This window comes from Egretta garzetta, unplaced genomic scaffold (assembly GCF_000687185.1).
Source record: "Egretta garzetta isolate BGI_Z169 unplaced genomic scaffold, ASM68718v1 scaffold229, whole genome shotgun sequence".
NCBI classification, from domain to species: Eukaryota; Metazoa; Chordata; class Aves; order Pelecaniformes; family Ardeidae; genus Egretta; species Egretta garzetta.
Window position 1 is genome coordinate 2,097,825 of NW_009270000.1, and position 15,868 is coordinate 2,113,692.

The window sequence follows — 15,868 nt, forward strand, 5'->3', positions numbered from 1 at the left end:
AGGGAAAGATGTCCCTGCCCACAGCACATCCCTTGCAACCCAAACCATTTGATGATTCTAATGGAGAACACATGATCAAAATGCAAAAAGCAGCCTGAATATCTGTAAATGGGTGGTAATTTCTATCTGTGAAGACTAATTTCCTTTTCTCAATTGCAGACTTCAGTTATATTTGACATCAAGCTAAAAGGAGACTTTGATGGGTCTACTACCATCCATCAGTTTGTACTTCCACCTCGATCAATACAACCCTATCAAATACCTGTAGCAGGTAAAGTACTATATAATAAATATCCTAACACTGTTACCAAGGTTATCCAAATGTAACAGCTGGCAAACAAGAGTGCTTCAGTTTTTAGGATGCTGGTTACTAACATTTCTGTTATATTTAAGAGAGTGAGGGAGGGAAGGAGGGTGAGAAGGAATGGAGTGTAAGTTTGTTGTGCCTACTGTGGAAGAGTAAGAGTTGCTGTTTAAGGTACATACTTCCCATAATATTTTGCTTTTACAACTTCAAAGTTGTTTTTTTTTTTTTTTCCTTTCTTGGCCACAGCTATAAAAACTTGTATAAAGGCTTGTGTGTGTACTCAAAAGCACTTTGTGCTTTTCTGGCTTAAGTCATGACTATTTAACTTCCTAAGTCGCATAAAGAGGCTGAAAGACAATCCAAGCTTAGAATAAAGTTTAGAACCAGTTTAGAAGCAATGCTAAGATTAATGTTAAGACTTCAACACTTAGATTCTTCTTGGATTATTTTTCTGTTCTCCTGTCCTAGAAGTGTAGCAGATAATGACCCTTAAGCTGGAAGTAGCTAGGAATAGTCTGAGGATAATTCCACTAGCAAATGGCAAAGCAGTGTGAGTCTCTTCATAGAAGAGAAAGATGCTTTTATAGGAATGATTGGAGCTTAAAAGCTCTTTAACATCTGAATGTTGAAGTCACTAAGAGCAAGTGTGACTGATAAATCTGCAGGAGGTGGTTTGTATTAAACAAAGGTTAGGATCAGAAAGTACAAACCAGTCTGCCTCTTTAAGAAACTAAAGTGATTACATATAAATACAGTAAATAGAGTCTGTGTATTTAGGATTACAGTACTAGAGATGGAATACTTCTGCATGCATGACTTCACTCGGCTGAAAACAAAACAACTGTGTTTTGAAGCAGTTGTTTGCCTTCTCAGTGTCAGATTTTCTTTGTAGATGATCTGGCTACACAAATGGGTATATCTTTTGTGCCTGCATGCTGTAGGACTGCTAGATGTGTTACAATCCATACTTACCTTTTCAGTGAACTTGTAGATTGTATTTTGTTAGCGTACTACTATTCTTCACTTGACGTTAATTTTTTGGCAGGTCCAGCCTCTGTGACGAGTCAGTCTCCTGTTCCATGTAAACTATGTATCCTTTAAATACTTTAAAAATGCAAGAGTCTTACTGAAGCCTCATTCTGTGTACCAAGCATGGAAGCAGCTAACATGTCTTACTTTGACCTGTTAAGTCCAGCTTTAGGTGATTATGCATGTTGACTTCAAGACAAAATAATATGCTTCATGAGAGACTGTAATGCTTTCACATGAGGTCTAAGGAGTATAATACAATACCACCTTTTTTGGTCATTTGAGATGCATGTAATAAAATTACTGAATGGGTACACACTATGGAGTTGAAGCTACAATTCCAAGAATAAGGTTTAAGACCTTACAAGAAAAGGTGACAGTAAATGAAAGTGTGTGAATGGGTTCTGCTTCACTTCAGTAATGTGACTGTAGCAGCAACAGTTTAGAATCAATGTTAACGTGGACGTTGGAACTTTAACATTTAGATTCTTCTTCTTGGATTGTCTTTCAACCGGATATCATCATTAGTGCAAGCGAAGGTAAGCGGTGAGCTGTCTGACTCTGCTACACTCGGTGTCGAAGGGTGGCCAGTTTATAGCTCCAGTGCACAACGCAGCGTAAAACACAGGGACTAGGCAGGTGTACTTAGTAAGATGATTACCCTTGGTAGTGATAATGGAGGATGACCGTATCTTTGCTACAAGTTTTCAGTTGCTGCTCAAAACATAGACTTAGGAAGGCATATAAATCATCATCTAGATGTGTTCTCATTTAAAAGGTTGGAAAAGTTGGATGTCTAGGCTGTACTCTATAAGGCAATTCACTTTTCGTTTTACTCCTTCAAATCAAGGCTACCTCTGGAGTCTCCAAGTGAAACTTGAACCTGTAGTTGACCTCTTGCTAGATAAAGGAAAACTAATGGATTTCCTTCTCCAAAGGAAAGAATGCAAGATGGTTATCCTATCTGTATGCTCTCAAAGTAAGTTCACATGCTTTGTCTGTCTCTTGAAAGTACAATACTTCTTATTCATAAATACTCACAGAAGTTAGCTGGGCTGTTCTTAGATTTGAGACCACCTCCGAAGCTAGCTTGGTCCTGTAAGATGTCATTTGCCTAGACTTACCCTCAGTCACCATTCTAAAGGAATTATTTAACAGCATGAAAGAATTCAACTCCCCTCCTCCCCATCATTTAGTTAAAATACATCTGACATGACTGAAAGCATTTCTTTGAAGTTTAGAATCAAGTTTAGCGTAGAGATCACCTTTTGAAAAAGGCAACATTAAAGCCCCTGGTTATTTTTCCTCATGGTTTTTTTCTTTTTATCCTTTTCAGTGCTCAGCGAGCCAGAAAGGGGATCACTGTCTGTGATTGCAACTGTCTTTGACAAACTGAATCATGAATATAAGAAGTACTTGGAAGCTGAGCAAAGCTATGCTATGGTAAACCGTGTTAGCTACAGCAGCTTACAGAGATAGGATGATGCTATTTGCATTTCAGGTTGCATCATGGTGAAGGCTTGCTCTTTTCAGGCCTACCCCAAGGTCCTGGCTGCCTCAGGCTCACAGAGCACCAGGACCCCCACTTAGCACTGTTGTGGCAGATGCCGCACAGCTCGTTTCCAGCATGACAAGTAACGTACCCCAGTGCCTGAAAGCAGAAAGGGTAGAAGCTCAAAAAGCAACTTGGATTATGTAACTATCAAAACCGCTTCCAAACCACTGATCACGTGGCACGCTACACCGCTGCACACGTACGGCCCCGCTGCATCTCGGCATTACTTCTGTTAAAACACCAAGTTCAAGTGCTAACTCGCATAGTACAGCCACATACTAGAAGTCCTGCTACAGCTGAGGGCCTGTGTCAACATAGTAAGTTTGATTCCTCTTCTGGCTTGGAGGCATACAATAGCAGCTACATTTATATGACTTCTAAAAGCAGTTTTAAATTAAGACGAAAGCCCACACTCAACAGAACATGACCACAGATGTGGATTTGCTCAGTAACAAAACATGTTTCTAATTACATTGCCAGTGGAAAACAGTCTCTGTACAGATGAGACAGACTAAGACTGTGCTACGCCACTAGAGTTTCCTCTCAAAAAGGCTTTCTTCTTGCAGGTGGTAGAGGCAGGCCTGAGTAGAAGTAATCCCCTCCTGAAACGTCCAGTCCGCACTCAAGCAGTTATTGACCAGTCTGACATGTACACACACGTTTTATCTGTATTCACAGAGAAGAAGGTAAGTTAATTTTAAGTGCTAGTTTGGCAGCAGTCTCAGAGCAGCAAACCTGGCTGCTTGAAATAGCCTGCAGAAGGCTTTGTTTTTGAGATACGGGTATTTTGATACCCATTCTTAGACGGTTGTCATTAATAGGGGAATCTACACAAGTTCCACCTAACACTTTTTTCTTGTCCAGGAAGCACCTCATAAGTTCACTATAGCAGTCTTGATGGAATACATTCGCTCCCTTAACCAGTTCCAGATTGCAGTTCAGGTAAAGTACTTATGTGCCAAGCGTAGCGCTTTGCTCCATGATACTACGTGGAGTTTCTGACCAGTCTTGGTCATGTGTCTAAGCCCGATACAATACTACCTTCTAGTCTGTAAGCACTGGTATTGAGACATACCTTTGATGGTCTTCTCCCTGCCTTCACAGCACTACTTATATGAGCTGGTCATCAAAACCCTTGTTCAACACAACTTGTTCTACATGCTCCACCAGTTTCTGCAGTACCATGTGCTCAGTGACTCAAAGCCCTTGGTATGTAAGACAAATTGCTTCCATAAGCTAATGATGGAGGTGGGAAGTCTTCAGAATCTTAAAAGGTCGTTTCTGCTTTTGCCCTAGGCTTGTCTGTTACTGTCCCTGGAAAGCATTTACCCTCCCGCACATCAGCTCTCTCTGGACATGTTAAAAGTAAGCATTTCAGACTCTAGTAACTCCGTGTCACGTGTGGGTTAGACTTGTCAAACAGCTTACATGACCAAGCTTGAAGTGACTAGCTAGCATCTCAGTCGTTTGTTAGAAGCATAGTCTTACAGCTGTGATTGACTTCACAGAGACTTTCCACAGCAAACGATGAAATAGTGGAAGTTCTGTTGTCCAAACACCAAGTCTTGGCTGCCTTGAGATTCATCAGGGGTATTGGAGGACATGACAGCATTTCAGCCCGCAAATTCCTTGATGCAGCAAAACAAGCAGAAGATGACATGCTTTTCTATACTATATTCAGATTCTTTGAACAAAGAAATCAGCGGTTACGAGGAAACCCGAGTTTCACACCAGGTAAGCAATGAGCAGTTAGACCAAGACACTCAGTTGTGCAAACAGAACTAAGACTTCACTTCCACTCCAGCTGAGTCCATATTACCAGAGAAAACTCTTGGTGCATTCTAGCCTGTATTTTAGACTTACCTTTAGGCATAGTTCCAAAGTTAACTTGTCTTACCTCTTGGTATACCACACCCAGGAGCAAAGAGACCAAGCCAAACAGGAACGTGCAGATTAAGCTAACCTGTTTGGGTTGCAGTTGCTTGCACCGCTTCATTTGGCAAAGCCATTATCTCCAATTAATGCTTTCTCCTGAAGTCAGGAACTGGGTCAGGAAACCCTGAAGTTCAGTTGTCTGTTTCCACAGAATAAAAAAAAAATTCAAGACCTGTTTTACACTACAGTTCCTCTCACTTTGAAAATCAAGCTAAACTGCACTGGCAATGTGTTCTTAGTCACCAGTTGGTCTATAGGCACAGAATCCCGCTCCAAGATCTTGTACTTTACAGCAAAGAACTCTCATGGATGTGAATCCGCTGGTTAGGTACGGGTGCTAGATCACACATCTGCTTCACCACAGGAATGTGGTGTCACAGGAGTGGAGATACCTCAGTACTCCACTGCCTTAAAATTGTTAAACTCCTTTAATGCCTTCGAGTAAAGACAAGAATTGGTACTTACAAATTGAGGTAAGTAAGTGAAGCTGCACAATCTTGCTGCTCGGTTTCTGAGTTTTAAAAGTTAATGTAACTTTTATTTTGCTTCCCCCCCCCCCGCCCCAGGTGAGCACTGTGAAGAACACGTCACCTTCTTCAAACAAGTTTTTGGAGAACAAGCTCTCATGAAGCCCACAACATTCTGAAAGACTCTTCCACTGAAATGTATAAACTTAATTTATTGCATTTAAGTAGATTTTTGAACTACAAAATTGCTATTTTATAATAAAGTATATACAAGACATTTTGGCAAATAGTACTAAAAATATTACAACCTGTGATGGCTTCCCCCTAAAAATAGAGACAAAAGTTGCATTGACCTGCATTTAAAATTAGTGTCAGTGGTTTAGCAGTCCATTCTCATACACATGTCACCTCAGTTTCATTGACAGAAAAGCTACTCAACTCGCAAAACAGCTGGTTTAGGCTTCTAGAAGAAAAAGATGCAACCTCTTGAAAACAGAAGTGTTTTAGTAATCTTATTAACACATCTAAGTTTTAGTAATACTGTTACATGAGCCACATGTAGCACTTCCTGAGTTTAAAGCTACATCCAAAGCTGCAGCTGATCTCTTCTAGTTGAATCTGTGCGGGAGTCAAGTCAGTGGTGGTTACAGTGTGATAGTCATAGAACATTGCTGCACTTCAGTTCTTCAGAAGAGTTGGGCCTAAGCCACAGTTCATGGAGTCCACTGAACACTGTTAAAAACTAGAAGTAGAGGAGTCTCTCCCGTTCTGTACCTCTGGTCCTCTCTTGCACAGCACGAGTTTTAGCTTTATTTACTGATGGACCTGAGAGAGAGAAAACAGAGTCATTCCAAAGTCTCAACATTACCGCAGATCAGTCAGTCCTCAAGAAGGACACGTGACCTTACTTAACTGTCTCAGTCCAGCTTAACACTGGTGAGACTTCAGAAATGTGCTCCTGCTCAGCTGTTGGTAGTGGTCAGCGGCAGCCAGGGGAGTAGGTGAATCCCCATCAGCCTTAACCCCCTTAAGTATAGCTCAGTTAAAGTCTGCTTTTGAGAACCACACCATAGGCATGAATTTCCCGATTCAAGAGGACGGTGTTTGGACTGTCCTTACTGCAAAGCGAGATCGCTTCTGCAAACGTAGGAACGCTGCCCCACAGCAGGTTTGTTGCGTCACCGACTGCCCTGTCCCCAGGTTCAGAGACCTTGCTCATGCTGCTGTCTGTTGGGCCATGCAGGCCCAGGCAGCCACCTCCACAAAGAACAGCACAGCGCAACCCCAGGGCAGGCTGTGGTTGCTTCAGCTGATCGTGCCTGTAACGGTGAGCTCACAGTGTGCCAGTCAGCCCTTGCTTTCCAACAGACCTGCTACTTGAATGACGGAGGGGGACGCTCAGCTACCGCTTTTTATCCTCACAGTCCTTCCTGTGCAATGGGAAGGAAGCACCCGCAGGTAGCCAGCTGTTTTTGTGGGAAGTGCGTTTTAGAGGAGGCTGTCACGTCTTACCTATGTAACTAAGTAGAACTGGAAGAAATATTAGCCCATGTGTTGCTCCCAGCAGAACCATAGCTAGATACATCCTGAAGTAGAATATCTTGAAGATTTGAGATTTGGAAAAAGCCAGTACTACAATTCCTCCAAATTTGGTCAGTGTAATACCACTGAAAACCTGTCAGTAAAAAAAGTGGGTTTAAGTTAAAAGTAGAGCTTTATGTAATCCGTTTACTTTAAGTATTCAACATTTGCTAAAATTCTTAGGCAATTTGAGGCTCCTGTATGCAGTATACCTCCCTACCTGTTAGTCCTTAGAACCAAATCCAAGACCTGCTTGGGAGAACAGTTCAACTTCTTGGTCCTGCTAGAAACCCGACACCACAGGCCAGGCTCAGTATGATTAGAAATCCACTCTAGTCTGTAGAGCCACCTGGTTTCAGTTGAATTTTTACTTCAGGCAGATAACAGATGAAAGCTGTTACTGAAGTAACTTGCATTTCAGTGAAGTTCCTTACCTGGGTCCAGTGCATGTATCACCAGAAGTCTATTCCAACCCCATCCAGGTGGCTTATCTTAATCTAACAGTATTGCCTAAATACTGAGCCCTGCTTGCATTCCCAAAGGTTCAATTGCATCCCATATCTAGAACAACCTTTCCTAGTCACCTCTGAGTATTTGGAAGAGAGAAGCACTTAACCAGACAATTCAAGGCTAATCAACTAGTTCATTCAAGGCTAACTTCCAGTTCAGCTAAAGCTGGATCTGTGATTCTGTGTTCTCTACTATTAGGTAGTAGTAACATCAGACTAAAAATTGAGTCTTGATCACCCCTATTACCAGTGGAAGCCTACGTTGACCTCCTAAGTTTTAATCAGGTACTCCAAAAAGAAAAAGCAAGGCCATCCTTACGACTTAAGGATAGTGGCAAAGCCTGTAAAATTGTCACTTGCCTACTCGATTTCCCCCTGTACAGCAGATACTTACTGAACTGCCCATGTGAGACAGAGCTTCTTCTGCACGCTCTACTCTGCTGCCCTTCGTACTAACAGTGAACGCTCTTGTCACGTGACTGCAGAATTCCACAGCGATACCACAACTCTAGAGAGCGAAAAGAAACGTACATGAAAATACCACTCAGATGAGCGCTTTGATGATAAGGTCTCTACCCAGAGCACTAGACAGGCTGGAGAGGTTCTAGCAGCTGAGTTCAGCTCCCAGGGTTAAAGTATTGTTGGAAGTTACAAGCTGTGCTTGGTTACTAGAGGCTGCTACAGGCACTGTATGGCATTTTCCCCCCAGCCATTACTAATGGATGATTAATCTGATTAAACAGGAATCAGAACGTGAGATTGCTTTGGAGGACAAAAGTCTCTTGATGTTGAAGAAAGCTGGCTTCAAGACAGCAGTGTGCAGTAACCACCAAATGCTAAAAATCACTTTGCTGATACTAGCTGCAGTAGTGCTGCTTTAGAGTAACACTGAGTATATCTGCTGATTTGATACCATAAAAGTTCAGCTGAGTTTAACACTTAAATCTGAAAAACAAGCTGTTTAGATAGTCATTTACAACACCGATTGAACAGTTGGCAAGTCTTAGACTTTTCTAGCAGGTAGACTTGCATGAACATTATGCCTAGTTGTAACATGGGGCAACAGTTTACTCTCTCGTGATTTTCTCAGATCTGCAATACATCTCTAGAGAGCAAGGGAAGCCAGAGCTCCAGCACTCTGCTATTTGTTACTAAGTTCTGGAGTGTTTCACCAAGGCACGCTCTGCCCAAGTGGTTTTACCCTTTTATGCAGGAATGATACTGGTGCTAGCACGTCACAGGTCTACTCTGTGGAACGTAAATACAGCAGAAGCCTTAATGCTAGCCTACATATCCTTACCTTAAGCATGAGCAGCCTCTGCAGATGTGCAACAGCACCTAGCCTGTAGAGCAGCAATACAACTTGCTGCAGAGCAGAAAAGACCACCACCAGATGCAGTATAGCTTACAGTTCAATTGCTGTATCTTACCAGTACTGGGACTAGTTGTCAAAATAAACCTGTTTTCTACACACCACCTAGATGTATTAAGATCCTTCCACTACTGTTCAAATGCCTGTCAAAGTTTAGTAGAAAATACTACTCAGCATCATGAATATAGACATAAGCTGCACAGAACTGTTCAAGACCTGGAAAGAGCAGCAGAGGGACATCTTAACCACTTACCATGACAAGATTTACTAACGAAACTGCATTCAAGCTGATGCCCCAGAGCCACATCACTCCAAACATGTTGATGATTATCATAGCGATAGTTACTGAAACTATAAGAGCAGCCCATACTTCAAAACCCAGCAGCACAGTTGTCACCAAAAATATTGATCCCAAGGAGATGCAGAGGTTAAAGATAGCGTCATGCACAATTGTCAGGTACTGTTCATAGAAGACATAAAACACACTGTGGAAAGAACAGAGTTGCAGTTAGCCATCTTCCTCGTTATATGCTAACAGATTAGCTTCTGTGCTAAGGATAAAGCAGTTCTCTCCTTACAGAAGTCAACAGGAACTGGCTTCCTAGCATCAGTGGAACGACTCCTGTGAAACACTGGCTGTTATATGACAACTCCTCACTAACGCTTCAAGTAAAGGTTGTATCTGGAAGTCAGGGTAATTCCCACACTTCAACATAAGCAGCTACAGTAGTTGCCAGGAGGCAGTTCCTCAGACTGACTGTGGTACCTGCAGGAACTACTGCAGAGGGTCTGAACTGATTAATTATGCAGCAAGACCGTAAGGATGGATAGGATTCTTTTAAGCGAAGAGATGAGTATTTCAGCTGTACAGGTATCAATTCCAACTCCCTTTCATTACAGTACTCTTATACAGAGTCTTTAGCATGTTAATCATGCAAGCATTAGACAAGCAGTAATTGACATCACTGCTGCCTTTGCTTTGAGATTGAATAACTTAAGTTTGAAGTCAGTACATTCCCATTACAGCTTGCAACGATCCAGGTCAACATACCTGCTTAAGCTAGAACTATTAAACCCCACTATAAAAGCTAAGAAGTGCCCAAGCTGAAGCCAGAGCTACCTTTATGGTAAACGACAGGTTTCTCAGGTTCCTTGATTTAAGTTATTTATCAACCACAGTACAGAGAAGTTAGTGCTGTGGATGCAAGCTGTATCTTAGTGGTTTTACTAGGCATTCCAGAGTCTCTGTATTACCTCCTGTTAGCCAAAACTCAAGACCCAAGTCTAAGATGTTATTAACCAGTACCTTTTCTCGGTTCCTCAAGCTGAGTATTTGTCACTAAGGCAAGAAAGATCTAAGCATACCTGTAAGGAAACACTCGGTAGTTCTTCTCTTTGATGCCCATGGTTTCAGTAATGTTATCTGCTATCACCCGAGCTTTCTTCATAGCATCAATAAAATCAGATGATGTTTTCAGTACCGTATGGTAAGTCATAAAATAAGTAGCTCCAACATCAGATTTGTTGTTTATGAAGTTGACAGCAGAGTTATATGCAGCATGTCCTCTATATAAACATAGCAACATTTTAGATGTCAGTGAGCACCATTCAAATTTATTAGCTTTTATTACTTATAATCTTGTTTCTAATAGTTTCCAAAACTGATAAAAGCTTCAGAGCACAATACATTTCAAGATTGCACAGGGTACACTAGAACCGACTGACTATAGAAGTTGTTTCTCTTTGTACAGAGGAAAGCTGCTGTTCCATTCCATTGATGATATATTTGTTTTCCCAGTTTTGTTTCAGAAAACACGATAGAACAGCCAAGATGTCAATGTTTGTATGCCTTTTAGAAGGACATTGGATATTGCAGACATCAAAAAAAAAGTCACACTTCCAGAGGAAGCATCTCTGACACACTGGTCTAAGCAAGATATATAGAATATGGCTCTTACCCTTTGCCACATTTAGGATTAGGGTTGTCCGATAGGAACATTGGCAAAAATGTCATGAAGTCTTTGCCCTGCGGCCTCTGCTTGCCTTCTTGAGTCAGCGGTCGACAACGAGTGCAGGATGGATCGGTGACTGAAGAAATACAGGAAGAAGGTCAGCTACAGGATAAGCGTTCTTTGTCCTAACACTGGTAACCTCTCACTTGCAAGACTACAGGATACAATTCCATAAAAAAGCTTTTTCACTGATGAAATAACTGATCAGCCCTAAAATTCTGTATAAAGTTTGTAGTCCTTTGTTTTTATTTATTACTATTAAGGCAAGGGCTACCAGAGAACTCAGTTAATTGTGCACAACCTACATTAGATCTGATGAGAATTATACCAAACTGAAGGATCCAAACAAAAACAGAGCACTGTATTTGTGTGCTCTAATGAAACCAGCAGAAGGATCAAAATTTTTGTAACAAGTTAGTTTTTGAATAGTCATTACATTGGCTGTCTAGGTAGGCTGTCTTCAATGTGCAGCATTTCCATAGAATGTTTAAGTTTACTTAAACAGCAGTTCAAACAAATTAGAGGGCAACTGAAGAGGTGCCTGCTCGCAGTGAGAAGAGCTATTCACATGACTCCTACCATGATAAAATGTTTTGGCTGTGAAACCTGTAAACCAAGCTAATCCCCTAGCAACAACATGGATGCTAATACCTGAAGCATTGCAAAACTGTCCAGTGGTATTGTAGACTCTGCAACAGGATGACTGTGGCTTCACCCAGTCAAAGTAGTCATCAATCCAGGATGATGGGGCATAGCCTATCCTTGTGCTAATAAAATAATGTAACATCATCAGTAATTTCATGTTTCATTCCAGAACACATCCCTTGATCTCTCCAGTGCTGACTTACATCACATCAACTCATTCCACTCTAAGCTACTTAGCTCTCCATATAATCCCCTGCTCCAGCACCCCATCCAAGTACCAGTCTTGCTCCTAACACTGCAGCTAGCAAACAACAGGCGCTTCTTCCCTGCGTTCAAGTTCCACTGCCAAGCCAAGCTTTCCATTCCCCCATCTCTCCCTGGCTCAGTTTTCAAGCAAGGCTCCTCCTTCAGTTAGGCTGAAGTAAAAATCTGAAACTGAACTACAGTGGAAGGAATCAGGAAGAGACTTTCTCCAGTTGTATCTGGAGTTCAGTAGCTAACTCCCGCTTAGCCTTGCTAGGCTAGGCTAGTTTATCCACCAAGTTTAGAAGATGAGCATGCAAATTCTTTTCTAGGAGAGCTTAACCATATTGAGAGGTTTTAATGAGTTTTTGCTTCCTACCATTTCCAGATTCCTTGAAGGATCAAGCCCCTTTTCCAAACCCAAGTACATCAATATATCCCACCAGTCCAGACATGTTTTATCCTCATTACAGGAGACTGACACAGTTCTTACCCCCCCGCTTCTCCCCGCCTGAAAACCACAGGATAAAGCAAGTACAATGGAGTGTCAGTTTTACAATCAACAGCTGAGCCTGAACTAAATTAAAAGGACACACTGGTCAGCTACATCCCTTCCACATGACTATGCAGAAAAAAAAGCATGACAGACTTACTAGCTACCAATTTCCGCAGCATTGAAGACTTGCTGGACAAGTGAATCGTTATTACATCCCATTCCACCACACACCATGTTCTGCCCTTCCAAAGAGGTGTAGTTGTGCCCTTCTTCTAGGACGAAGTAGACAGGAGGGCCTGCATGCAGGTACTTGCTGAGCTGGCTGAAGTAATCCATTACATAGGAGTCCTTAAGGGGAAAGTTTTGAGTTACTACTACATAATGCTGAGGTAGCACAAGATATCAAGGTTTCAATTCAGCCACAAATTGCTGAAGAGCAACATGATCTTAAGACTTACATCTGGCATTGAGAGAGACTGATCCAGTCCAATCTCTACATTGTGCATAACTGCTGTACTGAATGACAGAATACCCACAAACACTGCTATCTGCAAAAAAGCAAATTCATGGAAGTGAGAACTATAGAGAAACAACAAGCAGTAGCAGTAATTTACTCAGTTAATAGCAGCCAGGCAAAGATGCCCTGGTTCAAGTATGCTACCCACACTTAGTACAACAGTGGCAGTAAAAACCAGCTACTCAAGAGTTCTCTTTGGAGCCACAAGGGAAAATTTATACTTGGAAGGCAGAAGTGAAAGATATGCCAAACACCTTCTGTAAAAAAGCACAGCAACCTCAAACTGAATCACAGATTCTGCAACACCACTCTAGATTAATGCAGTGTAGGAGCCAACAGGTGCTGATTTTTGACATACGCCTGAAGTGATTCAATTGTCAGTAATGCAACTCTTAAATCTGGGCCTTGGAGAATCGAAGGTCAAGCCCCTTGTTTACTAGAAACACTTACAGTTACAAAAGCTTATTCCAATACTAATGCTGAAAGCAAAATCTTAGAAACTTCATTTGTTTCATTGCGTTGAAGATTTTTCTTCAGTGTGAGACTTTCAGGCTCAGTATGTTTGCTCAAGTTTAGATGACTGCTTACTGCAAACAGAGTATACATACTACTATTGGTCTCATCCAATCCTTAAGCAGATATGGAGAATACAGATTTTTGAAGAACAGAAACAAGATGCTCTCAGAACGTTCGACGCTGTTCACATCTTCATTGCTTTTGATGCAACACAGAATATCCAGTCTATTACTCTGAAAATTAATTAAATGCCAGATTTAGTACAGTTCTGCAGAAGATGCCATCTGTATTACACTGCTGTTACAAGCGCATTTATACTCACCTCTTGACGCTTAATATCCAAGCCCAGGAGACTTACAAAGCAAGTGACTTGAAGAATAAAGTCTATGAGCACAGCCATTCCAGCAAAAAGGGAGAATGTGCGAACCGCTGGCATCATAGACAGTGTCCCTGAAAGAAATGACCCAGTTTGTTAAACAAGCAAGCTCCCGTCTCTAAGAAGTCCACGAGCGTTTTCTAGACAGATATCCACTTTTAAGTGTTAGCAGGACAAAGAGCCTTTCTCTTCAGAGTAAAGAAAACAGCTGCTATGAGCCTGGCTACAAATGCCGTCTTTGACCTGTTTGACAGCATTAAGACTGTGCAAAGAAGTGACTAGCTTTAAAGCATTTCTCAATTTCAACGTTACTAGCCTTGTGCAGGCTGCATAAGAAGGTAGTTAAGGAGTGCTGTCAAGCAAGATCTTGCTTCAATATTAAGCCACTTGATGCAAGTTGAACCAATGGCAAATTACACTCCAAGTAAACAAGTTCATTATGAAAGAAGGCCAATTTATACTTGAAGGGTAACAACACAAGATACGCCTCTAACGCACACCGTAAAAGCAAACCTCAAACATAATCTGTCATAAGGGCATTTTTCCAAGCACTGGCAAGATGACCGAATGCAATGTAGGAACTAGTACACCCTGGTATTTGACATATTACTAAGGTAAAATTTAGACTTCTTGGTCACTACATACCAGTAAAAAGCTCCAGCCTTTCAAGCTGAAGAGCTTGACAGATTCAGAATTACACCTCTTTAACTGTGCCAGTCTCTTCAAGTACTACAACGCCTATCCTCAGCAGAGGTCAAGTCAAACTTGATTATAGCAATGAACAACTAAGCTAAACTTCCTCTACAAATTCTTGCTTTGTTTTTACATTTTCATTTTGCATTTATTCTTGCAACACAAAGGTATGATAAGGCCCTTATCTTCAAATATTAAAGAAGTCTTACCAAGAAAGAATGCCACAGTCTCCGAAAAAGATGAGAGAAACATACTGGGTGCCACATCCCCCAAGACTCTGCCAATCTGTTTATCCAGAGTTTCACCCTGAAGGCGCTCATCCCTCTGTTTTAAAGCAATAATTTATCATAATTAGGAATCATTCACTTTAGAAAGTGCTTTTATATGGCTTAAAAAACCCCAACACTTTCAAATATCCAAACCTATTTTTTATTGTTTTCACTGCATTAACATGAGTTAGATATAAAAAGCAGAGATTCTTCAATACAAAAGCAGCATGAACATCCCCTGTTGCCTTGCTTCAATCTTAACTTAAAATACAGTAGTATGTTCAGTACTGCAGCCCAAACCACACACTTGCCAGAGGCAGCGCCAGTTTCAGTGGGTTATTGAACTTGTCAAATTAGAGAGTCGATTACCCACTAAGACTTAGTGTCTGAAGTTCTGGTCTGAAGCATGTAGTTTAGTCCATGATTACCGCTCACAATACACTAAAATTACAAGTGATCCAGATAGTAGTCAAGTTCTACAACTACCAGAAAAGGACGTTAAAAATACTATTCATTTGTATATCTTTAGTACATGGACCAGAGACTTAAATGAGCTTGATATCAATCAACAGTAAGAAAAATCAGATATTCTAACCTGGTTTTTGGTTTTGGTTTTTTTTTTTGGGGGGGGACGGAGGGGACACAGGGGAGAATGCACATATAATCTTGGCTCTCTTCAAGACCACTAGATATCCTGTGAGAGTCCAGAGCTGCTCAGACTGGGCTGAGCACTGGAATGCAGAAAACTTTCTGCTCCAAGTTAACAGCTTTCAAAGATAACAAGCACATTTTAGAAGGGTTTGTATGAAAGAATATATACCTGAAGTGTCTGGACTATAATGAAGATGTTGTCCACCCCAATAGCCAGCACCAAGAAGGGGATTACTTCTATCACAATCAGTGTCAGCGGGATTCCAAAGTAGCTGAAAATGCCTACAGAACATGCCACTGAGCTCAGTACAATCAGGATGCCCGCAATGCCCAGGGAGATCTTTGAATCCACCTAAAAATGTAATGACTGTCAACCAAACCAGCATCATCACAAAGGACAGAGTATAGCAAAGGTAAAACCCATATTCTTACATTTAGTGTGGTTAGTAGAAGGCTTACTTTCTTGGTTCTTTTGAAGATCCAGATATTTAAAAAACCCCAACCAACCAACCCTTGAAGCTACAAGCCTTAAAGCTTAAGTTAACTGCACATCTCAAGGGAAAAAAAACTAAGTTAGGGCTATGAAGCGCACAAATGTTCAAGTATGACAAGAAGGACAATGCTCCTCCCCCTAGCTCCTGCCCAAGGCAGACTCAATGCCTTAACACAAGATTGAATATGAGCAGTCTGCAAAA

At 41.3% G+C, this 15,868-nt stretch overlaps 2 protein-coding genes across 4 annotated transcripts in view; one reads left to right on the forward strand and one right to left on the reverse strand.

Moving 5' to 3' along the window:
- RMC1 (regulator of MON1-CCZ1) overlaps window positions 1-5,561 on the forward strand; it is a 14,500-nt gene extending 8,939 nt beyond the window's left edge. For 2 of the 3 annotated variants that reach the window (XM_035903042.1, XM_035903041.1), the window contains 11 exons: window positions 160-271; window positions 1,353-1,397; window positions 1,822-1,875; window positions 2,187-2,315; window positions 2,673-2,779; window positions 3,458-3,577; window positions 3,756-3,833; window positions 3,996-4,100; window positions 4,188-4,256; window positions 4,400-4,625; window positions 5,393-5,561. In XM_035903042.1, coding sequence (XP_035758935.1) covers window positions 160-271; window positions 1,353-1,397; window positions 1,822-1,875; window positions 2,187-2,315; window positions 2,673-2,779; window positions 3,458-3,577; window positions 3,756-3,833; window positions 3,996-4,100; window positions 4,188-4,256; window positions 4,400-4,625; window positions 5,393-5,472 — 1,125 coding nt within the window. In that variant the 3' untranslated portion in view covers window positions 5,473-5,561. The remainder of the gene's footprint in view (window positions 1-159; window positions 272-1,352; window positions 1,398-1,821; window positions 1,876-2,186; window positions 2,316-2,672; window positions 2,780-3,457; window positions 3,578-3,755; window positions 3,834-3,995; window positions 4,101-4,187; window positions 4,257-4,399; window positions 4,626-5,392) is intronic. The other variant, XM_035903040.1, reaches the window with a different exon arrangement.
- A 26-nt stretch (window positions 5,562-5,587) lies between these two features.
- The window catches only part of NPC1 (NPC intracellular cholesterol transporter 1), a 38,931-nt gene continuing 28,650 nt past the window's right edge, over window positions 5,588-15,868 (reverse strand). Inside the window, exons 13-25 of the mRNA XM_009647669.2 lie at window positions 15,343-15,525; window positions 14,463-14,577; window positions 13,507-13,634; window positions 13,277-13,417; window positions 12,610-12,699; window positions 12,309-12,499; window positions 11,419-11,534; window positions 10,714-10,843; window positions 10,121-10,321; window positions 9,009-9,240; window positions 7,778-7,891; window positions 6,806-6,968; window positions 5,588-6,118 (exon numbers count right to left, since the gene is read on the reverse strand). Of these exons, the coding sequence (XP_009645964.1) occupies window positions 6,036-6,118; window positions 6,806-6,968; window positions 7,778-7,891; window positions 9,009-9,240; window positions 10,121-10,321; window positions 10,714-10,843; window positions 11,419-11,534; window positions 12,309-12,499; window positions 12,610-12,699; window positions 13,277-13,417; window positions 13,507-13,634; window positions 14,463-14,577; window positions 15,343-15,525 (1,887 nt within the window). The 3' untranslated portion in view covers window positions 5,588-6,035. The remainder of the gene's footprint in view (window positions 6,119-6,805; window positions 6,969-7,777; window positions 7,892-9,008; window positions 9,241-10,120; window positions 10,322-10,713; window positions 10,844-11,418; window positions 11,535-12,308; window positions 12,500-12,609; window positions 12,700-13,276; window positions 13,418-13,506; window positions 13,635-14,462; window positions 14,578-15,342; window positions 15,526-15,868) is intronic.